Source organism: Nannospalax galili, unplaced genomic scaffold (assembly GCF_000622305.1).
Source record: "Nannospalax galili isolate Female #2095 unplaced genomic scaffold, S.galili_v1.0 scaffold136, whole genome shotgun sequence".
Taxonomy (NCBI): domain Eukaryota; kingdom Metazoa; phylum Chordata; class Mammalia; order Rodentia; family Spalacidae; genus Nannospalax; species Nannospalax galili.
The window spans coordinates 4,054,196-4,081,932 of NW_008340872.1; the positions used below are offsets into that span (position 1 = coordinate 4,054,196).

General features: G+C 38.2%; 1 protein-coding gene and 1 long non-coding RNA gene across 2 annotated transcripts in view; one reads left to right on the plus strand and one right to left on the minus strand.

Moving 5' to 3' along the window:
* Synj1 (synaptojanin 1) overlaps window positions 1–27,737 on the plus strand; it is a gene marked incomplete in the record, with an annotated part of 93,504 nt that overhangs the window by 64,578 nt on the left and 1,189 nt on the right. Inside the window, 13 exon segments of the mRNA XM_017798902.2 lie at window positions 464–581; window positions 678–893; window positions 4,008–4,086; window positions 6,860–7,022; window positions 12,277–12,486; window positions 13,061–13,195; window positions 13,980–14,018; window positions 15,790–15,837; window positions 17,451–17,489; window positions 17,635–17,702; window positions 18,782–18,890; window positions 19,144–19,361; window positions 25,650–27,737. Of these exon segments, the coding sequence (XP_017654391.1) occupies window positions 464–581; window positions 678–893; window positions 4,008–4,086; window positions 6,860–7,022; window positions 12,277–12,486; window positions 13,061–13,195; window positions 13,980–14,018; window positions 15,790–15,837; window positions 17,451–17,489; window positions 17,635–17,702; window positions 18,782–18,890; window positions 19,144–19,361; window positions 25,650–26,441 (2,234 nt within the window).
* The window catches only part of LOC115070866, a 6,784-nt gene continuing 5,344 nt past the window's right edge, over window positions 26,298–27,737 (minus strand). The window contains exon 3 of the long non-coding RNA XR_003849978.1: window positions 26,298–26,425. This is a non-coding gene — a long non-coding RNA (uncharacterized LOC115070866). The remainder of the gene's footprint in view (window positions 26,426–27,737) is intronic.

Sequence of the window (27,737 nt, forward strand, 5' to 3'; positions counted from 1 at the left end):
ACTGGAACCCATAATTACATGATGGTTATCCAGAATAAAACAAATATAAACCAATTTTTAAAATACTAATTTATGTCTTTTTTTTCAGTGACATAATTTCATGTAAAATGAAAGAAGAAACTTATTTTGTGAAATTTCAGGTGAAGACCTGAAATTCACATTTTTGAATGACTTGAAGTGGCTTGTATTTATTTTGAATGACTGCTTGTCTGTTGAATTTTTTATGAAACATTGTTTGGTCCCAGGCCTCTTAAGTAATCTTAGAAGTAAATCAGCATCTTAATCTTCCCAAGTAAAAAATAAACCAAAATCATATCTAATTTAAAGCTGTCTAGACCTCTTGCATCTGAAGTGTCCCTGGATTCTAGCGTCAAACTGATGAAGGTATGGAAGGGAAGTAGGTATTGAGGTGGCCTGTCCTACTCACGGACTTCCCTTGTGTTTCCTTTTATTCTGACTGTAGCTGAAGATTTGGATCTTCTCAATGCTAGTTTTCAAGATGAAAGCAAAATCCTCTACACCTGGACTCCTGGCACTCTGCTGCACTATGGAAGAGCTGAGCTGAAGACTTCTGACCACAGGTTTAAACAGTCTCTATGTTCCTTATCGTGCTCAAAGCTTGTTTGAAATAAATCCTTTAAGAAGCATTTCTAATACATCTTCATTTATGCCTTAAGGCCTGTTGTTGCCCTGATTGATATAGACATATTTGAAGTTGAAGCTGAAGAGAGACAGAACATTTATAAAGAAGTAATTGCAGTCCAGGGTCCACCAGATGGCACAGTATTGGTCTCAATCAAAAGTTCTGCACAAGAAAATAATTTTTTTGATGATGCTTTGATTGATGAGCTTCTGCAGCAGTTTGCGCATTTTGGTGAAGTCATACTCATAAGGTGAGTAAAACAGCTCGTCATTCATTAACAATAGCTTCTACATTAGAAATCACTCAGCTTAGTGATTAAATAGTGTACAATTACATTCCCAAACTAAAGAACAGTCATATTTTGGATTGTTGTTCAAAGAGCTCATAGCTTTTGAAATTAAATTCTCTACTTAGAAAGCTTCAAATGAATAATGAAACTTGTATATGAACAGTAGAAGACAAAATGTTCAAATTCAAGAATGACTTCAAGATTCCTATACAAGGGGGCATGTAACAAAGCCCTATATGAAAATGAATCAGGCTGGAGAGATGGCTCAACGGTTAAGAACACTGGTTGTTCTTGCAGAAGACCTGGGTTTGAATTCCAGCACCCACCTGACAGCTAACAACTGTCTGTAACTCCAGTCCCAGGGGATCCGATAGCCTCTTCTGACCTCCGCGAGCATTGCATGACATGGGTGCACTTACCTACCTGCAGGAAATACATAAATACACATAAAATAAAAATAATAAATTAAAAAAAAATGAATCAATGAACAATGCTATGGTTTTAAGGAAAGTTAAAAGTAAATTAAACAGAGCTGGGCTTGGTGGCACACGCCTTTAGTCCCAGCACTCAGGAAGCAGAGGCAGGCAGAACTCTGAGTTTGAGGCAAGCCTAGTCTACATAGTACATTCCAGGCTAGCTGGGGCTACAGGGAGACCCTGTCTCAAAAAGACCAAAAAGAAAAGTAAGTTAAACAGGTATGGTGATGTACACCAGGACCCCAGGATTGAAGAGGCTGAGGCGGGAGGATCATGTGTCCACGTTGGACTACATAGACACTCATAAGCAATTAAGGAACCTGGAGGGATTTATTTTTTCATTCCATGTGTTTAAGAAATTTGGTGTTTAAGGTAATTTAAAGTATAAATTCATTTCATTTCCAGCTATCAGCAATGTGATGAGTGGTCAGGAGTCATCCACTTTGGTATGGCTTCACCTGCTTTTTGTAGAACTAGATGCCTCTTGCTTTAAGTGTCCTCTTTCACACGTTCCCCAATCTGTGAAGTTGAATGCCATGTGTGCTTGGATTCCTTGGGAAAGAAGTGCTGTGTAATTCATCAGTTGTTCATTTGTTTCTTTAAGTAGGTTTCATTTATGTTTAGTGGACAAAGCTCAGTACTTGATGCTGTAGAAGAGCAAGGAACTTAAAGACATGACTTGTGTTTATAATCTAGTTGGAAAAATCTGCATAATGCCTTCCCCAGATTCTAAACAACCCAGTCCACAGAATTAGTTTGGTATGGTTTGGTTTCTATAGAGTGAAAATCAAACCCAAGCCATACATAGCAGGTCCTTTCAGGGAGTAAAGGAGCAAATGGAGAGGAAATTGTGTATATACTTACCCCAGATCTTTTGATTTCTCTTCTCCCCCTCCCCAATCTTTTGAGAGCAGTCCACTTTAAACCTTCAAAACAAAACAAAAAACTTAAAACATTGCTGTGAACAAGATAAATGCCCTTGCTTCTCAAGCCTGGACACTAAGTTTGATCCCTGGAGCCCATGTGAAGGTGGAAGGAGAGAGCACCACTGCCAAGTCCCCCTCTGACCTCTGTGAGCGAGCCATAGCATCCTGCCTGGAATAAGCAATCAGTAAATAATTTTTAAAAGATTTCTAAAATCTTAAGGGTCTAGAAAGTCACTGTCAAACCTCCCAGGTTTATAGAAAGCAATAAGCTTTGCTAAAGACAGAAATGCAGACAGGGAGCCTCTGTGGACTATGTGAGTAGGCAACAAGTAGTGGATAAGTGGCTTCAAGAGCAGATGTAAAATACCACGTTGAGTTGGAAGACTCCAGATTGGATAAAGGAGAAAGACTTGTAAAGGAGAAGGGCATTGTGTCTGTCTAACCCACTGGCTTCTTCCTAGCTCAGAATGAAGCTAAAAGTTTTCCTCGAAAATGCTGACAGCATTAGGAAAAGTATTGATAATAGGCTTTAATATAGAACCGTGGCGTGTCTTCAATACATTATATTCTGCCTGTTAACCCCAGTGATAGCAAGTCGATAGAGAGAAAGCAGACAACAAAAGTAAAGAAGAGGGGGCTTTGGGAGTGCATAGCTGGGATCATAGTATAATTACCAAAAAAACCAAATAATATTTGGAGCTGTGTCCACTGGTAAAGCCTCAGTCCAGCCTTACCAGGGGATTGTATTCTTTGGAAGGGGTTAGCCTCCTTGGCCAACCATTTGGTAAGAATGTTCTTACATTTTTTCAAATGACAGCAAACTTGTAACTTAATAATTTTATGCCAGAGAAACTAAATTGATTACCTTGGTCGTGTTTGAATGATTATGAAAATTATCCTAGGCTCTTGATTTCAGTAAAGTAGTTTAGCACACTTTGTTTTGGGCTTTTCCTCTTCATATCCATAATCCATGCTTTGAATCCTAGCATGAGAGAGAAAGGTTTTCTTCATGCAGTTGAGGTAGTTCAATTTGTAGAATTACTTCTGGAAATAAAATAGAAAACATTGTTTTATCCATTTGTGCATAAAGCATCATTATGTAATCACTGACTAGCTTCAAAATGTGTTCTAATGTCCTTTTTTTTTTTTGTTTTTCCTTTTGGAGGTTTCTTGTTTCAGAGTATAAACTTAGAATCATAACAAAGATCATTGAAGAGCCCAGAGACGGGGAGAAAGTCTTATGTGCAGTTGTCACCCTACCCTAAAGCTGCCCGTGACCAGTTGGGTTCTTTTGTTTTTTCTTTCTCCTTGGCACTCCTTACGATACTCTGTAATCAAAGGAGATGGACTTCAGAGAAGTCAAAGCAGCAGTAAAAATGGGTAGTGCCTGACTGTGGAGTCAGGAGACATGCCTCCTAGCCTGCAGCTTATTCTCATGTAGGGTCACTTTGAATGAGACCATTTCTCCTGGCAGAAGGATTAAAAACACTGGGAGCACTGTGTGGGAAGAGCACCCTCTCCTGGTCAACCACCAGCCCTGCAGCCACCCTGTTGCCTTGGTCTCTGTGGGCCCTGTTCTTTCTGGAGTAGTAATCAGTTGACTAGCGATTGAGATAGTTGTGTCTAAGAGTTAATTACAGTTCTTATTTTTACTGCTTTTTTCTTTCTTAAAGATTCGTAGAAGATAAAATGTGGGTTACGTTTTTGGAGGGAAGCTCTGCCTTGAATGCTCTGAGCCTAAATGGTAAAGAGGTAAGGTAGATTTGTTAATTCTAAACCTCTTTGAATTTGTCTGAAGATTATATTTTTACAGGCATGCAGGAAGAATATCTACATATTTTCAATTAAAGAAGATAGAAGACTTTATGATCTGCTTAATATTTTTATTTAGACTAGTTTTCTACCTGGACTAGGTTGCTTTATTCTCTCTTTAGAGATATTAACCATTGATAGAAACTAAAAAGAAAACATGCATACAACCTAATTTGATTTCTATTATATTTTGATGTAAAACATTCTAAATTTTTAATTAAAGGTAGACATTCTGGCTTATCTATGTAGTAAATTTCTATCAAGTGAAGAAATTTATAAGAAAACAAGAAGAGGAAATACTGATCATTCCTAGGAACTTGTTTTTAAGCTATCAAGGATTTGTAGTATCAAGTTACCTTTTTTGAGCATAGATAAAATGACTTCCATAGATAGCAAATCTATTGCATGGTGGCATTTAGAATTTAACCAGTGGAGCTATGCCTAGCCTGTGATTTGAAATGCCATTGGGGGGAGAGGGGTTTATAGTGGAATTTTGTTTCTGTGAAGCGCTGCATCTGTCAACTTCTGTGAATCTGTTTTGTTTTCAAAGTAAGTATGTGGCCAGTTTATACACTGCATTCTCAGCCCAATTTCTCCTGAGAGTGAGCAGCTCTTCCTAAGGAACTTACTCTAAGGCTTGCTTACTCTTTTGTCATATTTGCTTCCTTGGAGAAAAATATTTGCATATGTGTATTGTTTCTGAAATTGGTTTTACAGAGTTTTGATTGCATGAATGTAGTGCTAACATATTCATGCAAAAGGAAATCAGAAAAAACAAGAAATAAAATATTTAGTTGACTCTTTGGAAGTTGCACATTTCCAAACCTGTAACCTGTTGCCTTTATTAGAAACATTATTTCAACCCTAAATTCTTCAGAATCAGTAATAATTTTCCCATTTCAGAGAAGAATCTGAAGAAGTTGGGTGTAGTGACACACACTTGTAATCTTAGCATCTGGGAGACTAAGGCAGGAGGATCACCATGAGTTCTAGGCCAGGCTGAACTGCCTAGTGAGATGCTCTTTAAAAAAAAAAAAAAAAAAAAAGCTGAAAAAAAAAAAAAAACCAGACTCTGCTAAAAAGCAGCCTGCAGGCCAGGCTGTGCGGCCTAGTGGGAGAGTCTTTAAAAAAAAAAAAAAAAAAAAAGCTGGAGAGCTGATTCAGCAGTTAAGAGCACTAGCTGCTCTTGCAAAGGACCCTGGTTTGGTTCCCAATACCTACGTGGAGGCTAACAACCATCCATAACTCCAGCTCCAGGGGTTCTGACCACCCTCTTCTGGACTTCATAGGCATTTCACCCGTGGTGTGCTTACATACATGCAGGCAAAACACTTATGTACATAAAATAACATTTTTTAAATTAAAAACAGACAAAATAACAAATGATCTATAAAATCTGTGGGTAAATTATAAAATTGAATTTGTTTTAATATTTAGGTCTTAGAAAAAAGTGAAGGATTATTAACTCTAAAGACTGTGGCTTCAAAGCTTAATCACTTTTAAACATAGCCGTGCTGATGAGGTAACAGCTTTCCACCTCTGTGCCTTAAAGGAATTCTAATATCAATAGCACTTTGAGCTAGAATCTGTACCCCCACCACCACAGTATATTGACCGTAGCTACACAGGTCATTTATAAGTACTAAAAAAGTTTAGTCTTGTTCGCATTAAGAAACTCTACAAACAGAAGGAAGTTGAAACTATGTACCAAAGAACTTGGAACTTAGAAAGCCAGTTTGTTGTACGGCTATGAATTTTAAGTGAGAGCTGTTTTCTTAAACATCATCCACATGTCCTTGACTAAGGAATCTTATGCCCATCAGCAAGTTAAAAAAAATTTTTTTAAATATAGCAACAAAAACAGAGTATAACCTGATTGTAATGTTGGTGGTTTAAGTCATACTTTGATCTAAAATTCATTTAAATTTATAAAAAAGGCAGAGTGCCTGCTTTACAAGTAGCAGTCAGTCTGTTTTCAGAATGATTAATTTTTGTAGAAGATTTAGAATACTCTTCAGTTCTCATAATATTCTTGTGACATTTGAAATGCTAAAACTGTAGGTTAACATAAAACAGCTTACAGTAGAATAGCCACTATGCCAAGTTAGGAAGCTCAAGTAAGCAGGAAGTATGTTTTAAAGATTTTCTTTCTCTTTTGTAGTTGTTTCAATATAGGAACAGTTATTTAACCTATGGATCAGAATTATGTAGCAAGTTAGTTTATAGTTGGCCAGGAAAAGGTACTGCAGTAAAGGACTCTAAAAGACCTTCATTTAGCATCATAAACTTTAAAATTCATTCATTTTCTTTTTACATGTTTGAGTTTTTTCTGCCTGTATATTCAGTGTACCACATGTGAAGTGTCTGCAGAAGCCAGAAGAGGGCATCAGATCCCCTGGAATGAGTTACAGATGTTTGTTAGCAACCATGTGGGAGCTGGGCACTAAACTAAACCTGGGTCCTCTTCAAGAGCAGTCAGTGCTCCTAACCACTGAACCATCTGTCCAAACCCCATGCCATAAGCTTTTAAAGGCAGAATGGTGAACAACCTGTACATGTTAAAATTTTAGTGCATGTGGAATAATTTATTTTGTCTAGAAGCTAATTAAACTGTTTACACCATTACATAATATAACAAGGTACCTTTTTCCCACCCAATATAGTTTTCATATTAATGAATGTTTATTCTATACCTTTTTTTTTAATCAAATAGTTACTAAATCGGACTATAACTATTACTTTAAAAAGTCCAGACTGGATTAAAAATTTGGAAGAAGAAATGAGTTTAGAGAAAATTAATGTTACACTGCCTTCATCAACAAGCTCTACCCTGCTTGGTGAAGATGCAGAGGTTGCAGCAGATTTCGACATGGAAGGTTTGTTTGTTGAACACATTTATTCTCCAGTGTTCAAGTTTCCTACCCATCACTGAAGTCTTAGTATCTAGGTTTATCTTTCTCCTTCTTGAACACAGTGTTAATTAGGATTTGTTTTATATTGTGTTGTGTTTATTTTGCTTAGACTTAGATTTTGTAATTTATATGCTATTCTGCCAAAAAATTGTAAAACATTTGAAATGTTAGTTTTATGTTGTATAAGTACATGTTAGTATTTTTGGTGTGTCAGTTTGTGCTAATAATTACAGTTAAGTAGAAGTTTCAAGTGATTCTTCTAACAGCAGAAATGAGTTCATAGTAGTTACTGCAAAGAGGGATGTGTTTCAAAGGAATTTAGAAAGAAACAAAGTGTCTAGGAACACATTCATTTGAAACTGAACCTTTACATTTAAGTTTTTTATTATTTTTATTATTTTATGTTTATGAGTGTATTGCCTACATGTATGTAAGTGCACCTGTATCATGCAATGCCTGCAGAGGTCAGAGAGGGCGTCAAATCCCTTGGAACTGAAGTTACAGACGGCTGTTAGCCACACGTGGGTGCTGGGATTTGAACCTGGATCCTCTGCAAGAGCAGCCAGTGCTCCTAACCTTTGAGTCATCTCTCCAGCCCTGAACCTATACATTTAAAGGTAGCCATTTAAAGCTTAGAATTTAGGACAAATTGTCTGGATATTGTAACATGATTTGAAAATGCGTTTGCTTTCTAGTGCTATTTGCTATATTATATGAGTATATTTGTCCACTAAAATGCCTACCTTAGGGAAGAGCTGTGGTAGAATAAATGCTTAAGCTTGTATAAGACCCTGGGTTCAATCCCCTATACCTCAGAAATACATACCTTACCCTGTACAGCTAGAGAACACATTCAGAGTTAAATGGCCTTTAAGATCATCACTAGTTTCTACATTCCATGGTCATGTCCTTGGTCCACACATGTATATGTGCCTTCCTAATGTCCTGATTGTATTAGTTCCTTTTGTAGCTGTGACCAAATACATGGCAGAAACATCATAAGGAGGCAGCTTATGATTTCAGAGGTTCAGTCTCTGGTCTCTTGCCCCCATGCACTTGGGTAGAATATGTGGTAGAAGCTGGTCTTCACTTGCTAGCCCAGAAGAAGCAGAGATAAAAGGGCATACAAGAGGAGGCCAGCCCCAAGGACAAGCTTCTTAAGACCTTGTTCCTCCAGTGAGGTCATGCCTCCTGTGTTTTGGGGGGAGGGGTTGTTTATTTTTTGCTTTTTAAAAATAGTTTTGAGTTTTTGTGCATTTCATATAATAAATCTTAATCAAATTTAGACCCCATCCTCCATCCGCACTCTCCCGTAGCACCCCCCAATTTCATGCAGTTTCTCATATATGTTGTCTCGTCTGGTCAAGCATTTGTACCCAGGTGTCCCTTGGTGCAAGTTCTTCCACTGGAGTCTAGTCAGCCTATCTAGAATCTCTCCTTAAAGACGATCTACTCTCCCTACCCAGCAGTATTCAGTTGCCGATAGTTCTTGAGCTAGGGTTGGGGCCTGCTGTCCATTTCCCTCATTCTGTGCTGGGTTTTTGTCTGATTGAGTCGGCATGGGTCTTGTGCAAGCCATCACCATTGTTCAAAGTTCATGTGAACAAGTTCCCAGTGGCCTGAAAGTCTCTGTGCCCTTATGCTCATGTACCATCCCTGGCTTTTACAAGCTTTCCACCCATTCTTCCCCAATAGTCTCTGAGCCATGGGTAGGTGAGGTTTAACATAGGAGTCCTGTCCAGGGACATAGACTCCACAGTGTCTTATTCTCTAAACCTTAGCCGCTTGTGGCCTTCTGTGTACATTGCACTTTGTTGTATGAGGAAACTTCACTGGTGAGAGTTGAGGGATGTATTAGTATTTTTTCAACCCCCTGTTCTACTATGTTCCATGAGCCTTAGGTGTAGAGGTTTCACTATAGATGTATCTCATAGAGCTGAGCATCTCCATCTCTTCCAGAAAGAGACTTCTTTGATGAGTGGTGTACAGTATACTTGTCAAGGTAGTAGGCTGGTCTGTGGCAGGTAGATCAGGAGGCCAGGGGCAAAGTGGGGCTGGGGACAGCCTGTGGGATGGGTCTAACAAACTAAGTTGGAAAATTGAGCTGATTTGATGCAGTTCAGAATGCAGTGGGTAAGTCTGGACTAAGAGGGTAGTCCAGAGATCTGGGGCAGAAAGAGCAGGAGCAGGCCTGGGCCCAAGGCTAGAAAGGGAGGGTGGGACTGAGTGTGGGGAGAGAATGGAGCTGCTCAGGCTGCAGGCCCTCCTATGTTTTATCACCTCCAGTAATGCCATTGTATCATTGAGTCTATCCAGGATTACCCATTCATTATATTAGAGCCCTCACAGCCTAGTCCTCTCTGTGTCTCATAAACACATCCTGAGGTGAGCGTCACTGATCTACTAGGTATGTCTTAATTCCATCAAATAGACAGTCAAAACCAGCCACCACAGAGGTACCTGCTAGGTGTTAGAAATTCAATGACTATGATCCTTGTGGGTTCCTTCTAGAACTCACAGTTTACTGGGTGTTTTACACAAGTATGCAGGAAATCATATTAAAGGACATTAGTGTGAAAGTGGATGGTGATTTATAGCTCATGGAAAGTTCCCTGATGTAGTAGATCTGTAGACTTGGGCAAGGTTTCCCAGGAGAATTGAAATTTAAATTGAGAATTTGAATATATAATTGGATCAGAGAATGTAGAAAGGAGTGGCTTAGGGAGAACACACTTGTGGGAGGCCTAAGGTAAGGAAAAAGGAAATCAGAATGATACAGGTATGTTTGGGAAAGAGTAAATGAAGAAAAAAGACAAGAGCAGGAACTGTTACAGGATGGAAGATGGAGTTTTTTCTGAAGATCTTAGATTTGCAGTGTCTGTGGTTGGTTCCACTGGTTCAGTTGTCAGCTCTTAAGTATGTAGAACTGGAGCTCAGAGAGAGTTCCGAACTCACGGAGTGGTTCTAATGGTAGCTCCAACCATAGGCATTGATTTCTCTGACCATTAGAATTAAGTAGAGATAGGAGAGACAGAAATTAATTTAGAGAAAGAGAATTCAAGGATAAGCAGAGAATGGCTGCCCTGCCCATAGAGAGAAAATGACAGGAAATAACTAGAAATGTCAAAGAGCCTAGGAAAATTTATGTTTTTAAAAAAATCAAGGGAAGAAAGTGTAACTAGGAAGGAGTGGTCCATGATGTCTTATACTTCAGAGACAGAAGGAAAAATGAGGACAGAAACTTACCTGATTTATGAACAGGATGGAAAGGTGTTGGTGACCTCCTATAAAGTAATTTTGATGCTGGGATGAAGCCAGGTAATGAAAATTGTTCTGGGTAGAAAGCGAAGAAGTGAAGAGAGTGTCTTTAGACAAGTCTTTGGGAGGCTTGGCTAAGACTGAGGGAAGAGAGAAAAGGATAGTTACCCAGAAAGATTGGGAATGCAGAATAGTTCCTTTTAAATGGCAGAGGTCAGGCTGGAGAGATGGCTCAGTGATTAAGAGCATTGACTGCTCTTGCAGAGGACCTAGGTTCCATTCCCAGTACCTATATGGCAACTAACAACTATGGGTAACTCCAGTTCTAGAGGGTCCACACCCTCTTCTGGTGTCCTTGGGCATTGTACACACAGATATATACATGCAGGCAAAATACTCATACACATAAAATAAAAATAAATAATTTAAATGATAGAAGTCTGAGAATGCTTCATGCTGATGAAAAAGTCTTGCTAGAAAGGAGAAGGCTGATGTTGGAGAAGGGTAGGGCAGACTAGCAGCAGGGTCACTGAAAAAGGAGTTGTTGGTGGACCTTATTCATTTCTCTATTAATACCTGAGTGTCAACCATGTGGTGAGACTTCAGTTTGCAAGCAGGTTGTTGGGGAAGGAGCCCCATCTGAAAATTCTCTTGACTGTAATGTTTGAATATTCATGTTTTTCGCAGGAATGGGGCAACCTACAATTTTGGGAGACTTGAAAAACTGTTGAGATAAAGCTTCTGAAGAGAAGGAATGAGGGGAATAACCAATCAGGAAACCATAGAATTTGTTGCCATCTTTAGAAGCCCAAAAGAAAGTGGCAACTACAGACATTTTATACCTGACCATCAGGATTATGTGGTTTTCTTCAAGCAGTGTCATTCAGCTGGCCAAGTGCATTTACAGAGAGATTTAATAGTACATGGTAGGGTGTTTGTCAAGCACAAGCAATAGGAGAATTATGAATTGTAAATTATGAAATGGGAATGGTTGAGTGATGAACCGTAGTACCCCAAGCTAGGCACAGAAAATGCCACATTAGATGGGGTTAAAATGAGAGGGAGCAAGCCCCAGATCTTGGTGAAGTCAAAAAAAAGAAAGAACTGAAGGATTGAGAGAAAGTGATTAGAATGAAGTGTTCCAGGTTAGAATCTACAGGTTAGTTTTCTCAGGGAGTAAGTACAATTTGACATTGTGTTGTCAATAGGGGGGAGGCAGTCCTGTCAGGAAGGATGGGACTAGGGCATTCAGATTGTTGAATATGTTGTCCACAAGGGCTTTGATGTATGCAGAAAAGTGGTAGGACCGCTCACTGTTGTGCTTTCTGCTTAGCCCTTACAGTCCTTAGTTGTGGTTATTGGAAGGATGGACGTTAAAGATTCCTGAAGTAGGCAGGATAGAGAGTATGGCATAAATTCATGGTGACATAGCCTTAAAAAATAGAACTTGTTGTTTAGGGATGGAAAGTCAGTGTTCTAGGTTGGAATCCCTGACCCAGCCCTGAGGTAAGTAGAGATGAGATCTCATGGAAGAAACTGTTCAATTAAAGCAAAGAGGGTCTGTGTGGGGTAGAAAGCTTAAAATGGGAGAGTTCTAGAAAAGGGCATGTGGCTGCCCAAGAGCTTGTTTACTATTATGCAGGACAATGAGAGTAGAGGCAGTTCTGCAGAACACAAGTGAACAAGCTTGGCGGGCAAGCAGTCAGCCTCTGAGTCCACTAACACTGCGCTAGCTAGTCAACCCAACTCCAAATGCAGGTGCATCTGAAGTTGTAGACATCTTACATTTTCTATAAGAGCATCTATACTATAATTTTATAGCTAAAATATTTTTACATGTCTATATGCTTGTTCCATGTGTGTTGGCAGTGTCCTAATGTTTAATTTGTATGTTTTAGCCCTGTAAAACCTCATGTAAAGTGAAGATGGTTGTATCTTTGGTAACCTTGCTTCTCCTTAGGTGATGTTGATGACTATAATGCTGAAGTAGAGGAGCTTCTTCCTCAGCATCTGCAGCCATCCTCTAGTTCTGGCCTTGGCACTTCTCCAAGCTCTTCACCCCGGACTAGTCCCTGCCAATCACCTACAGTACCAGAGGGTCCTGTACCTTCTCTTCCCATCAGACCCAGCCGAGCACCATCAAGAACTCCAGGGCCTCCAAGTTCACAGGGTATGTGTGGGTTTTACTTGAAATTTTTGTGTGACTTTGTCTAGCTAGTTTGTTAGATCTTTGGAAAACCATTGTTTAGCTTTTTTAGCCCTTGTGCCATTAACACAAAAGAGGAAAATTTGCAGATGATAGCTCTTAGTAGATCAGAAGTTCACCATTGCTGCCACTAGATAGAATCCTGTTTCTGTGTGTTTAGAATTGTCTGTGTCTTAAAATTGATGGCTTTCTGTTATATAAGTATACATAGCTATTTGGGCTTTTTCTCATCTCCTCTGGCTGGCAGATTGTATATGACTTAAACAATACTTTATGCCTTCTTGATAGTACCACTCAGTAAGTTAACCTTCAACACCTCAGCCTAAGTAAGAAGTCAACATAGAAGCAGCATCATTAGAGCCTTGGTCCAAAAGGTAGTTTAGTGGTAGATTGTTTCTATTCATAGTGAAAATGTGCCATTTCTCTAGTGTACAACAATTTTTAATGAGCAAAATAGAACATTATTTATTATGTATGTACATTCCTTTGACCTAGCACAAAGCTGATACCTGATATTTTTACCTACTCACCTTTTTAGGTTCTCCTGTTGACACTCAGCCAGCAACTCAGAAAGATTCTTCCCAGACCTTAGAGCCCAAGAGGCCACCCCCTCCCCGCCCAGTTGCTCCTCCTGCACGTCCTGCTCCACCACAGAGACCACCTCCACCTTCAGGTACCCAGTTACTCCTAGGATGTCTGCTAACTTAAAATTCTCCTTCATTTAAAAATATTTTGCAAGCCAGGTGTGGTGGTGCGCGCCTTTAATCCTAGCACTCAGGAGGCAGAGGCAGGTGAATCACTGAGTTCAAGGCCAGCCTGGTCTACCAAGTAAGTTCCATGCCAGCTGGGGCTACAGGGAGACCCTGTCTCAAAAAAGATAAATAAATAAATAAATAAATAAATAAATAAATAAATAAATAAATAAATAAATAAAATATTTTGCATGTTTTCTTATAGCTAGTGTCTAGGATTTATTTATTATCATTTCTACTTCTTCAGCTTTTCGCAAACGAACACTATAAGAGCAACAAGATAAGTTCGTCAAGTAGATTTCTCCAGCATATTTTCAGAGCTGCCTTTTTTATTAGTTATAAGAGATACTTGTTTAGTACTTTGATGTAGTTAGCCATGTATAATGTTCTTAGGAAAAGCTGGGTTTAATCTTTTTAAATCCTCATTTGTAGCTTTATAAAGACCATTAAAATTACTAATTCGGTAAAATTTATGATTAGGACTAAGAAGCATGTGTTTTAATATAAATTTTATGTATTTATTTAAATGCTCTTTTAAATAAGTACTGTGTTCAATTCTTATGAGCATATGCATGCCTTTTATAGCATCTAGGTACTTAACTAATCCTTATGTGATATTACCATCATGACTACGATAACACACCTTGACATTTCAACTATTTAATGTCATTTCCTTTCTGCTGCCTATTTCTTATGAACTATAAGGGGCTAGGAGTCCTGCACCTGCTAGAAAAGAACTTGGAGGTAACCATTTACATTTGCTATCATACATGAATGCTGGACTGTTTTAGGCCTTGAACCCTGTAACTCATAGTGTAGGTGTGTTTGGTAAGCATCAAAATGAGTGACATATTTATATTCCAAGTTTAAATGCTCCAAACTTCTATATTCCTGTTAAGAGATTGGAGCTTACTTTTATCTGTGAATAGAATTAATGAGGATTTCCACTTCCAAGGTAGACATAATGCAATTACTCAACAAGATCTAAATACTTGTCTTGAAAAATATAGTTGATTGGATTATAAAGAATTAATTACCAACAATCAAGTTATTGCCAAAGGGATTTGGGTTCCATGGATACAGAACATTTCCGAAGTGTTTCATTAGTGGTGCTCAGTCTAGTACATTCTTCTTCTAGTGGAAAAAAATTTTAGAATCACCTTAAACTTAAAATAATTATGTGGAATATATCTTCCACTTATACTTTATGTAAGTTAACAAACTCTTGCCTCATTTGTTTTTATAAAAACTATGCTTTTCTTCTTTTCAATGAAGAAATTTTTATTCACAAGTGGATTGTTTAAAGTAATTTGTTTGGCATGAAAACCAAAGTAGGACTGGGGATGTACCTCAGTGGAAGTGTTCTTACCTGACACATGCAAAACCATGGATTCAATCCCCAGTACTGGGAGGGAGGAAAGGTGAAAAATGACCGCTCAGTGTGAAGGGGTTTTGTGGGGGTTTTGTTTTGTTTTGTTTTGTTTTTAATGAATGCATGTAACGTAAATTTCAAGAAAAAAGGAAGTTGTCACAATTCTTTAAACAAGCTTGAGCAAGCCAGCATTAATATTACTGAGTTCCCCTCGCTGTTCATAGTTGATTTGTTTCTCTTCTAGCTACCGAATCATGTTGATCAGTTGAGGTTCAGGGTCAGTTATCAGTTATGGCAGGCTAATACTCCCTATATATAGATGTATAGATTTTGATGACTTTGTAATAGGGAATTATTTGGACAATATAGCTTCCATAAAGTCCTGCTAGGTGGTAATTTTTCCATTGACCTGCAGAAAACATTAATTTTTCTCATTTCAAAAAGTGCTTTTTTATGATAAATTCTGCTTCTTTCTGCTTTAACTAGGAAACCAGTTTGTAGAAAATAAATTTTAAAATAAAATTGTGAAAAGTGGTATCATATTTGCAGTCCAGTAGCTTATTTAGTAGTCTGTTTCTGTTTTAAAAAATGCTTCTTTTCAAAATTCTTTTGTAGGCACTATTTACAGTCTATTTTACTCCATAACCAGTAACCCTTTAAGACAGTAACCGCAGAGAAAATCATTGTACTACTTTTTGTTTGTTTTTTAATGCATCAAAAACTAACTTCTAAGAGACTAATGGTGACTCATAAATATTTAAGATAAATTTAAACTTCATTTATGATTTTTTTTCCTTTTTTACTCTCAAATAATGGAGTTTGTATTAATTTACCTATAAGGATTGAGATTATCATAAAACAGAGATTTGTACTGAACATATTTTTTATTACCTACTGCTAGTAATCTCAGATATGAAAAGGATGTTGTTATCCTGTTTCTGTCTTAGATTTGAGGAAACGAAAGACTCGAGTTTGGGCTCAGCATCTGAAGTTAATTGATATCTTTGAACAAACTGAACTTTGTTACTGATATCTTCCAAGAGCTTTAAAGCAGTTTTTATTGCCCTTCTGATTGTGTGCCTGCCTTTCATCTTGTGCCATGGGCTCTGAACAATATGTAGTTTTTGTTCTTTTTCTAAAAAGGTATTGGAGCCCCTCCCAGTCCTGGGGTAGCTAGGAAGGAGATGGAAGGTAACAAGATTTTTGCATTATAGATACAGTTCTTGTTTCCTTTCTGAACATCAGTCCCTCAGTGTTTAAAGGCATACTGTCTTCCCATAGTGAACTTTCCTCCTTATACATAGACCTTGTACTTTTTTTCTCCTTTTGTTCTGTGTTCTATGTATGGTTTCTAATGGCTATCCATTTAATCCTGAGATTGTGTTGTTCACACTCTGTTCGTATATAGGTTGTGAAATTACTGTTTAAAAAAGAATGCCTTTAGTTGTTTTTTTCCTGAACAAGTCACATGTTGTATTAGTCACTTTTCTGTTGCTGTGATAGAAACACTGACCCAAGCAATTTATAGAAGGAAGAATTTATTTAAGCTTACGGTTCCAGGGGAATTACAGTCCGTCTTGGTGGGGAGGCATGGTGGCAGAGGTGGCTGGAGAAGAGGAGCGGAAGCTAAGCTCTACATCTTCCAGCAGGCACAGGAAACAAGAGAGCAACTGGTGATCTGGCAAAGCTTAAGAACTTTCTAAGCCCATTCCCAGTGACGTGCTTCCTCCAGGATAGCCACACCTTCTAAAACCTCCCAAAACAGCACCACCATCTGGGGACAGAGTGTCCAAATACTTGGAGCCTATGGGGGACATTATCATTCAAACCATCACACATGTTTTATAAATGTCCTTGACTAACCTAAAACTTTATAAATTAGTATGTATGAGTAAGGTTCAAGAATATAGCATTTTGGGGCTGGAGAGATGGCTCAGCAGTTAAGAACACTGGTTGTTCTTACAGAAGACCCAGGTTCAAATCCCAGCACCCACATGACAGCTAACAGCTGTCCATAACTCCAGTCCCAAGGGCTCTGACAACTGCTTCTGACCTCCATGGCCATTGCACAACATGGGTATACTTACTTACATGCAGGCAATACATGCATACACATAAAATAAAAATAATAAAATTTGAAAAAGAATATAGCATTTTGTAGATGGCTGATTTTTGATTAAGAAAGTTTGTAACTATTTTAGCAATAGGTTAGATTTGCTTAAAAGACCATTAAAACTATGGGCTTGGTAGTCCCTTCTGCTCCTTCTGTTCCCAAGAGTAATTTTCACGTCATCCTTAATCTACCTTAGTAATGAGTTTGAACCACATTTTAACACTGTATATAAGCATGTTCCTCCCTGTCTTCTGTCTTGATCCTAGTAGTCTATCTATTACAGAAATCCAAAAGATCTCATCATAAGATAACTTTATCCACAGTAAGGCCTGTAAGGTAAAGCCCTAACACAGCTTTTTATGTAACTTGAAAAATGCAGTCCTGCCTGGGGCTCAGGAGCCCTTTGTTTCCCTAGCTGTAAGGGGCTAAGGACCATGTTTTCAAGGTTTATGGACAGAAGTCTGAGAAGACTCGCACCTTAGCATGACTTTATGAGTGAGGCATCAGACTAAGAACTACACTTTTCTCCTATGAGGTCTCTCTAATCCAAGTTTTCATTTTTACCCAAAGCTAAATGCTTGTTTTGTGCCCCTTGTTTCTGCTGATAATAAAACAGAACAACCAGTTGCTATTATTTGTTGTTATTTTATTGTTTACTTATGACTAATTTTTTTTCCTTCCTGCTTCAAAGCACCCAAAAGCCCTGGAACAACACGGAAAGATAATCTAGGTAAAAACACTTGAATGTAGTTACTTCCCCTTAAACCTGGACCATGAAATAGTCACTTGGAATCTAAGTAAATGGTTTCTTGTTTCTTTTTACTCATTCTTTTTCATGTTCTTTCTTAAATACAAATGTGATGTTTTTGTTCCAGGACGCAATCAGCCTTCTCCTCAGGCAGGACCTGCAGCCCCAGGACCTGCTGGATATGCAGTCAGACCGGTAGGTAACACCTAGCCTGGGAGATAAGAGGTGTTTGTTCTAGGTTCCAGTTTGCAACTAATCTATTTGTTACTTTGAGAAATGAGAACCTGCAAAAGTTGAGTTCCTCAACTTTAAAATAAGGCAATTGAAAACCTCCAAGGTACTATTCACTCTAACATTCTAACATGATCCTCCAAAATAGCTGAGCAAACTTGTTTCGGTAAAAGTAATGTTCTTAGTTATGGTCACTAAATAAACATCTTAGTGTCTGAGAATGTGAAGAGGTAATGTTTGAGTAGCTGTTTACCATGTTATCTGTCATTAATGGAAATAAAAGTTATCCTTCAATTAAGAAGAATTTTAATTGGCATAAGAGTATAATAGTATACTAAAACTGGTTCTGAAGATATTAAAAATAGAAAAGCAGGGGGCCGGACAGATGTTTCAATGGTTAAGAGCACTAGCTGCTTTTGCACAAAATTTGAGTTCAGTTCCTAGCACCCACATGATGGCTTATAACTGTCTGCAATCGTAATTCCCTCTTCTGGCCTCCACAGGCACTGCATGCTTGTGATACACTTACATACATGCAGGGAAAATTCTCATACACATTGAATAATAAATAATTCTAGGGAGGGGGTTATTCTGAAGCCTCTTAGTATGTAAGAGTTACCTCCCCATCAGCTTTGTACTTTGAAAATGTTTTACTTCATCATGAAGGCAGCATTGCACGCAGTGAGGAACCCTAGCCCTCCATGGTAATTTAGATTATAGCTCTGTTTTCTGTATGCTGTCAACCAAGATGTATGCATTTTTACCCTAATTTAAAATATGGATGATAGAATAATATCTGGGAGGTATTTTGACGGTTAAATTTAGAGACCTATATTGTGCTTACTAGTGCCTGGCACACAGCAAACTGCCAGAAAGAAAAAGGAAGATTTTAGAATGTATCACTGTTTAGCTGCATATAGAGCAATTAAAACGGCAAGATGGGGAGTGGCCCCAGAAGAAAACTGTGATACAAAAGCAGATGTGTTCACAGGGTCTTACTTTTGAAAATAAATCAATGGTTGCTAGTGTGTTTCCCGTTATAGACAATTCCACCTCGTGCTGGAGTGATCAGTGCCCCACAGAGCCAGGCCCGAGCATCTGCTGGAAGGCTGACTCCTGAAAGCCAAAGCAAAGCCCCAGAGGCATCGAAAGGTAGGCACTGTAGGAGATGCAGTTCTGGTCTATATTTTTCCTCTTGCTTTCTTTTTCTTTTTTCCCTTTTGTCATTTCCCACCTTTCATAAAACCCGGTACATTGAAATAGGGATCTTCTTTCTTATACACTAGAAACAAGGCTGTTTGTTAGAGGAATAGAAAGACAACTAGAATGCCTCCAAATGTTTCGCTAAAGAAAAGCTATGGTTTTCCAGAGCACAGCTAACCTGTGACAATCATTGGTGTTTTAGGTTCAGCTGTTCTTCCAGAACCACTGAAGCCTCAGGCTGCCTTTCCTCTGCAGCCTTCACTGCCTTCACCTGCTCAAAAGTTGCAGGAGCCCCTTGTCCCCATGGCAGCACCTATGCCTCAATCCAGCCCCCAGCCAAATTTGGAAACCCCACCACAGCCCCCACCTCGGAGCAAGTCATCTCATAGCTTGCCTTCAGAATCTTCGTCACAGCTGCAGGTAAGTGTCACTACTATCAGTGTGTATGATGCATATGCTGTGTAGATTTAGAACACACTTGTTTTATTACTAGCTTTTATAAGAAATAAATATGACCTTAAATTTTCTTTTTATTTTTGCTACTTGGTATTAGTAGCCTCTTGAGGTACAATTTTAATAAGTGAATATCAAGGGCCAGAGAGGTGGCTCAGTGGTTAAGAGCACTGGCTGTTCTTGCAAAGGACCTGGGTTTGGTTCCCAGCACCCACATGGTGGCTAACAACCATCCATAACTCGTTTCAGGTGATCTAATGCCCTCTTTTGACCTTCACTGGCATTGCACGACATGGTGCACTTACATACTTGAAGGCAATACACTCATACACATAAAATAAAAAAATAAAATATTAAAAAATAAACATCATCTGACACCTCAAACTAATCACATGATATTGACTATTTGAGATTTTAAAATGTTTTTGTTTATATGTGTTACTTAGATCAAAAATCCTCAGAGAGCAGCCAGGCATGGTGGCTCATACCTGTAATCCCAACACTTAGGAGACAGTAGCAGGAAGACCACAAGTTCAGGGGCAGCCTGGTCTACATATGAGTTCCAGGCCAGCTAAGCCTACACATTAGAGCCTGTCTCAAAAACATAACAAAAAACTCTCAAAAGCTGACACTGGAGCAGATTTCCAAGTGGTTTTTCATATTAGTTTGTCATTTTTTATGCATAGTTTGCTTTAGGAAGTTGACTAATGAAATGAGCAACAATAATTTAGTTTCTTATTGCTAACAGTAATAAATTAGTTTCAGAGAGAGGCAAATCTAGTTCAGTCTTTAGGCGGCATGATGGTTAATTTCCTACGAGCAGAACTGCTTTTCTGAGTTAGGCTGGCACCAGGCTTCATGAGGGTATAGTCATCATGGGAACAAACAGTTCAGAAGGTTTGGGCTTGGAGCAGAAGATTCTTTCCCTCAGGCAAACCCCACAAAATACCACATCCTCTCATTAGTGTCTCACAGAAACTAGTGCCGTGGCCTTGACATGTTGAAGTCACGGACATTCCTGCTCTCTTACTCAAAGCACTGCTGGTATATTAGCAAATTCTTTTGCATGGGGATAATTATGTATAAATTAAATTGGTTTTTATTTTGATGCTATTTTAGTTTTGTTGCTTACATGTAAGTAAAAGTTGTTAAAATCTGATTTAATAAGTACATTTGCTGTCTCGTATAGAAATCCTTCACTTGAAAATGCCATTAAAGCCAAAGAAATGTGTGACGTTTTAGAGGTCTCCTGTGAAATGCAGAAATACTATGTATTAGGAGTATCCTTTGAATATATGCTATAATAATTCGTTTTGCAGATGCGGAGGTATGTCCAGCTAGTCAGCAGACCATTTCTAACATATTTATGTTGAAAAGCAGATACTAATGTAAAAATCATTCCTAAAACAATTTGACTGTTGTTAGCAGCTGGCACTCATTAGGGTGTTGGTTACATTTGTGAAAGCTAAAGAAGGTTTTGCAGTAGGAAAAAAAAAAGTGTTCTCAACTGATGAAAGCAAAAAGGTACTCTCTATTTTTTAAACTGAGAGGCTAAATATTTTTAACAGAAATCCTTCCAAGAATAAATATCCTCTATTCTTTTTCTTCTTCCACTAACTTCTAATTATGAATATTTTTATTTCTTGTAATGACTACTAGGTTTTTTTTTGTTTTTTTTTTTTGTTTTTACGTAAGTGAATGAGACTAGTGAAAGTCTACATTTAAGGTCCATTTCATATAGGTTACAGTAGCCCTATACCTTCTAATGTAAGCCTGTTCTGGCCCTCCTGTGCTGTGTCAGCTGATACCCATGATTTCAAAGTCATCCAGACCATGGCAACGTTCAAGTGATTCATGTTAAGGGTCAGGGTTCTAGCAAGGTGCCAAAGCAGCCAAGTTGAGCTATCAATTAGTGTTTTAAGGTATCCGTTTCAGAGAAGTGTACCTTAATACCACCTATTTTGTAATGGTTTTAAATATCCATAGACCAGTGTGAAAGCAGATACAGTGCTCTACTCTGAAAAACTATAGGAGGAGCAAATTGCTCAGGAAGATTTCAGCTTAGTTATAAGCATCCTGACATGGTACTCCAGTAGGGACATGCAGATGAGTGCCAGACGTCAGGTCTCAGATCATTTTTCCTCTTTCTCACTGAAGTGAGCTTGGTAAGATTTAGTGACCAACAGCATATTCTTTGTATGTGGCATCATAGGCACTATTCTGGAATCTCTGTGTGTGAACGTGTGCATGTGTGTATTCATTCATATTCATGTATGGGGGGGTGTATTGTGCACATTTAGAGGTCAGAAGTCGTCCTGAGATGTTGTTTCTCAGGAGCCATCAACCTTGATTTTTGAGACAGTCTCTCACTGGGACCTAGGCTGGCTGGCCATTGAACTCCAGGGATCCACCTATCTTTCCCTCCCCAGTGCTGAGATTACAAGTGCACACACCATGCCCAGTTTTTTACATGGGTGTCGCGAGCCAGGACTCTGCAAGCAGAGTCCCGGAAAGACGACACAGACACCAAGGTGAGGTTCAAGCTTCTGTTTCTCTTTCTCCTTTATTCTCTCGTATTCTCTTCACTATGATGCTGGCTCTCTATGATGCTGGTTCCTTATGATGCTGTGTCCTTATGATGCTGTGTCCTGCCTATAACACACTTCAGCTCTTTATATAGCGTTTCCAACAGCCCTCCCCCCAGCCGGTATCAATCAGGGCTCACACACGTGCAGCGGCCAGGCAGAGTGTAGCTCATAGGCATGTAGCAAGATCACCAGGCTGGCAGCACCTGTTTGGCCTCTCCATACTTTGGAGTAAGCAAGCGGGAATCACGAGCCTTGGCAATCAGCCAAGAGTTGGAGTAAACAGCACGAGGTTTGGCAGCCAGCCAGGGTGCCATCTGGCTGACTCAGCTGTGCTCGCTTCCCACACATGGGTACTGGGAATTAAACTCAGGTCCTCATGTTTGCACTTTATTAACAGAGCTCTTCCTAGCCCCATGTTCTGAATCTCATTATACAGTCAGGTCACCAAAAATGACAGATGTTTGCTTTAAATTCTAATTTTCTTTTGCCTGAGTCATTGATACCTAATTCATCCAAAGATGTATAAACAATTTTCCTTTCTGGAGGATGGAGGTCCTCCTCCTTGTTTATGTGTAGACTGTCTTTGTCAAGGATCACAGAGTGATGATGGTTTCCTCCAGGGAACATACAAGTGCTAGGGGCCCAGAGGGACAGGAAAAGGACACATCTCTCTCCCTTTGGAATTTTGAGCCATAAGAGAAATGCTACTAATAATACAAATTTTAGACATTCTCTTAAGCAGCTATAAGTTGAATAACAAGATTTTCATATATATTATAAAACACTGATGAAATTTTTAAATATGACAGATTTACTCTTTTGAGAATGGTATGAAATTGTTTCAGAATTGAACTTGTAGTCATTTTCAAAAGTCTTTATTATTCCTATCCCAAATATACAACGGTGCCTAAAACGTACATATCGGTATGATCCAGCTTTACTTTATGTTGCTTACGATTCTTTGGCTCTCTAATTCTACATAGAAGAAATTCTTTTACTTTGAACAGTTCTATAATATGTATTATATCCTTTACAAGCATAAAAATGGCTCATTTATCTGACTCCCAGCATCTTAGTCATCTGATTATGAGCTAAAATCTAGATGTAAGGAACTAACACAGGAAATACAGTAACAGAACTTACACTGCCAGACAGATGTGAAAGCCGACAGTGAGCAAGGACCAGTAAAAGTCTCTGCATTTAAAGACCATTTAATAGGATTACAGCAGCCCTATACCTTCTAATGTAACCCTGTTTCCTGCCCTCCTCTGCTGTGCCAGGAGTCATGATACCATGCCTTCAATGTCATCCAGACAGTGGCAACATTCAAGTGCATCATATTAAGGGTTAGGGTTGTAGCTCAGTGGCAAAGCGCTTACCAAGCATACACACACCCCTGGGTTCATCCCTAGCATGGAGTAGGGGTGGGCAATGTAAGCAAGAAACTCTGAGATATGTAATATATTTAGGAATGGTATCTCTAAATTGCCAAATTTTGTTTTACTATTTATAAATTTTACTTTTACAAATAGTATTAGACAGTTCACATCAAGTGTCCTGAAAATACAGTGTTTTTTTTAATACTGCCAAATTATAGAAAGATTATGATTTCTATTTTAAACAGCAAAAATTATTGTTTGCCTTGTTGTACCTTACAACTACTAAATAATGTGAATTAATGACAGTACAGCAAGCCTGGACCTTGACCATTTTGTTAAGATGAATATTAATTTTAATGGGGTAGTACTTCTATAAAATGATGCTGTTTTGTACATTTTCTCTAGTAAGAATACCCTTAGGGGACTGGGTACTTAAATACTTTAGAGTTCTGAAAACCTTGGAACAAAAAAGTTTGAACTGGTTAGTTACCAGATGAACTGGATAGTAAGTAACCTTAGACTAAATTAAAGTTTGTATCATAGTTCAACAAAATTGAAAAAAAAAATCAGAATTGTCTTAACCACCTGCAAGTCCTGCTGCTCTTGGGTTCCATATGTCATAGAGAGCTAAAAGTATTTCAATAACTAAATTGTTAAGGTTGCTAGTTGGTCTCAGATTGTCCTCCTAACTCTTTCCTTTGATGTCTGTGTTCCCTTTCTCAAAGCAGGAGCAACCATCAGGGTAACAGGTATTGGACTCTTTATCAATCTTACATGTGCATTTCATCTGTCTTCCTAGCACATTTAGATGTATGAGTCTTTTGCTTCATACATCTAAAGTCCCACCCATTTTTAAAACCACTTGTTCACATTAATAAATTTTTTCATACCATAAACTCAAACCTGCTTTTTCTTTTTTCTTAATATTTTGGATTTTTAGGAATCATTTAGTTCTTGCTAATGCTTTACCATTTTTTGCTTTATTTTTTATGAAAATTAACAAAACTAAAAAGTATAACTTCAAAAAGGCAAGCATTAGGTCTATGAAAGCCTATTTGGCAAAACCAAATTCATTCTTGGTTTTAACAACGACATAATTACATAAACACAAAATTCAATATTTTGTTCTAATTTTGAAGGGAGAAGTATTTTCTCAGATAGTTTTAGCAGCAAGATTCTTTTTGTAAGGGAGAATTGATGATTCAGATGAAAACTAATAATAATATTATTTAAAGGTTCTTCCAACACCATTCTCTTTCACTAATTTTAATGTCACAAATTTCCAAATCCTGCTTAGATTACAAATTAATTTTAATGTGGTGGATGGTGGTATGGCTGTCACCATAATTTCAAGTCTGATTGGAAAACAAGGCCCTCTACAGTCTCATGGCTGAGCTCCACCCCAACAAGCTTCTTGATGAACAAAGGGATTTAGGAAACAATGAAAACTTTGTATAGCCACAAAGTTATTCTGGAACTCCTCCTAAGAGCTCAGTTCACAGCAGTGCCACTCAGAGCACAGCTTCTTTGCGAGTTTAGAATTTTTAGAATCACTACCATAGAAAATGGGATGTGTCCCTCCAACACATTTATCACTGTGTTCACTATAGTGCTTAACAAGATGAGAAAGGTCAATTAAAGAAGTTGTCACATTATTCACAGAGTTTATTCTATGAAGGCAAACTTCCATTAAACCCTTTGAAAATTTACTTTTCCAAATAGAAAAGGAAAAAATTCTATCTATAGCTTATGAATATAAATGTTAATATTAATTATATTAGTAGTAATTAGTATTAATAAAATTAGTTTTTGTTAACAAAATTGAATTTCATAGTATCTTTAAATGAATATATATTTAAAAGAACAATTAAAATATATCTTTGTAGATGAGTGTTGGAAGTTTACAGATTTAGCAAAAACTCAGCACATGAGATTCTTAAGTTGTATTAAAATTTTAAAGAACTGGACATAAACAAACTTGCCATTTTGTATAATTCTTTCTTACCATTTCAAAAACTGCATGAAAAAAATAAGTTCCATAAAGTTTCTTTGAGATTTTAAAAAACATGGATTTAATAAAAGAGTTAATTTAGTTAGTAATTCATAAAGAACAAGATTTTAGCTATTTTATCCTACTTATTATAAACTACTAGAGTAACAATTTACACAATTACTTTTTAGTTTCTAAATTTGTATAGTTGCTGAAGAAGGAATAAATAATTATATAGGAAGAAAAAGGAGTATGAATAAATACGAACAGATTGTCTGCTGTGCTCATTCTTTTCTAGCTAAAGACAAATGGAGTCTCTGGTGTCAAACAAGAACCACCATTCAAGAGTGACCCGTTTGAAGACCTCTCGTTCAGTCAGCTCACTGTATCGAAAGCTCAGCTCTCTGTTCAGACGCCACCTGTTCCAACCCTAGACCCAAGGAGGCTGATTCAGTTGCCTTCCTCAACACAAAGTAATGCTAATGCTTTGAGTTCTGTAAGTTGCATGCCAACCATACCTCCAATTCCAGCCCGAAGCAAGTCACAGGAAAGTATGAGGAGTTCTCCAAATCCATTTCTTTCTAGCGTGGCCAGCACAAATCCTTTTACAGACAGGACTGCTGCTCCTGGAAACCCGTTTAGAGCCCAGTCTCAAGAATCAGAGGCAACTGCTTGGTTCTCCAAAGATGAGCCTGTTATTAACAGTCCTTTCCCTCCTCTCATGCCTCTTGGTCACAACACAAGCAAACCTTCACATTCACTCGATGGTTTTGAGGATAATTTTGATCTGCAGGGCCAGTCTACAGTAAAAACAAGCAACCCAAAAGGATGGGTAACCTTTGAGGAAGATGACTTTTCTGTCAAAGGAAAGTCAAAATTAGTACATGCAGACTTCCAGGGTAATCTGCCAGCTTCATTTGATGATGCCTGGAGTAAAGGTACAAATGTTTCTTTCTGCGTGTTGCCGTCCAGACGACCGCCTCCACCTCCTGTCCCTGTGCCTCCAGCCAGCACTAGCTCATCGCCAGCAGATCCTTGCACGACCTTGAGCTCTAAGGCATCTCCCACACTAGACTTTACAGAAAGATAATGTTATATGATAGAAAAGAAATTTTTGTTGTTTTGGTTTAGTTGCTTTCATTTTTGGCAGGGTAGAACCAAACAAATTGGGCATTAGTTATTCATTATGTGCAATAAGCAATTGTTAAGTGCACTGATATCTTCATAAAATACCACTATAGGATGTGTAATGTATACAAAGTTGGAGTATGTGTATATTGGGAATAAGGAAAAAGTCTTTCTCATTAACTGGAGTTTTGGTGTCTTTCTCTTCAGACGAATAGGAGACCGCTGTAGCTACTTTTAAAAGTGCTTACAACTACTTTAGAAAATAGTCCTTACTCAGAAACTCCTTGTCAGTCTGAAAAAAAATCACAAAAAGCCCACACATCTTGTAGCTGACATTATTGCCTGCCCTTTTATTCTGCTGACAATTGGTATTCATGGATATTTACCAAAGAGCTACTAAAGTTATGGTGAAACAGTTTTGAAAGGCATTACTTTAACAGAAAGGTATATGTGTATATTTATACACACAAATATGCATGTATACATCTACATATTTATAAAACTTAGGTCTTAGGATATAATTCAGATCAAATTTTACTTAAAAGTTCTGACAGTGTCTCTCCTTCAGTATCATTACCAAAAAGATAGCTTCCAGGTATGCTTTGGATGTTTTCAAAGTAGAATAATCTCTACAAAGCCATCATTCCTACTATTCCAAACCGAAGCCCTTCAGATTCACCCCAGTTACCTTCTGCTCCAATACCTCTCCGTGCATTTCTCTAGGAGGTTACAGTTGGCAGTACTTTGTGGTCAGTCATGTGGACAGATACTCTAGCCTTCTTGTAACAGTACTATGGCCTTATATGTAGGGAAAGCACATATCCCGAGTTCAGTGAGAACTGTTAGAGCTAAACATACGCTCTTCTCTCTGTGCATTAAGACTTAAGTTGTCCTTTTCCCTCCCACACTTTTCTATTTGCTGCTTTTGCCCTGGCATTTTGCTTTTAGCCAGGAAAGCAGGTGTCAAGTGTTTGGAATTGGGAACATACCCAGTGTGTGTTCTCACCCATGAAAGAGGCTATGTAACACATCTGTGATGCTGCTTTGAGTTTTTAGAGGCTATACCTCAAATTAGCTGTGGATTTTTGTCCTGCACTGCCAGTACGCAACCGATCTTTTATTAATTTTGTGAAGTACACAGAACTTACAAAATGTAGTATTTTCGTATCATTAAGTAAACCAGTCAGGAAACTCCTTGAGCCATTGTTTTGTTGTCAGTTGAAGTTGAAATCATACCCATTAAGACTTAATTAATATT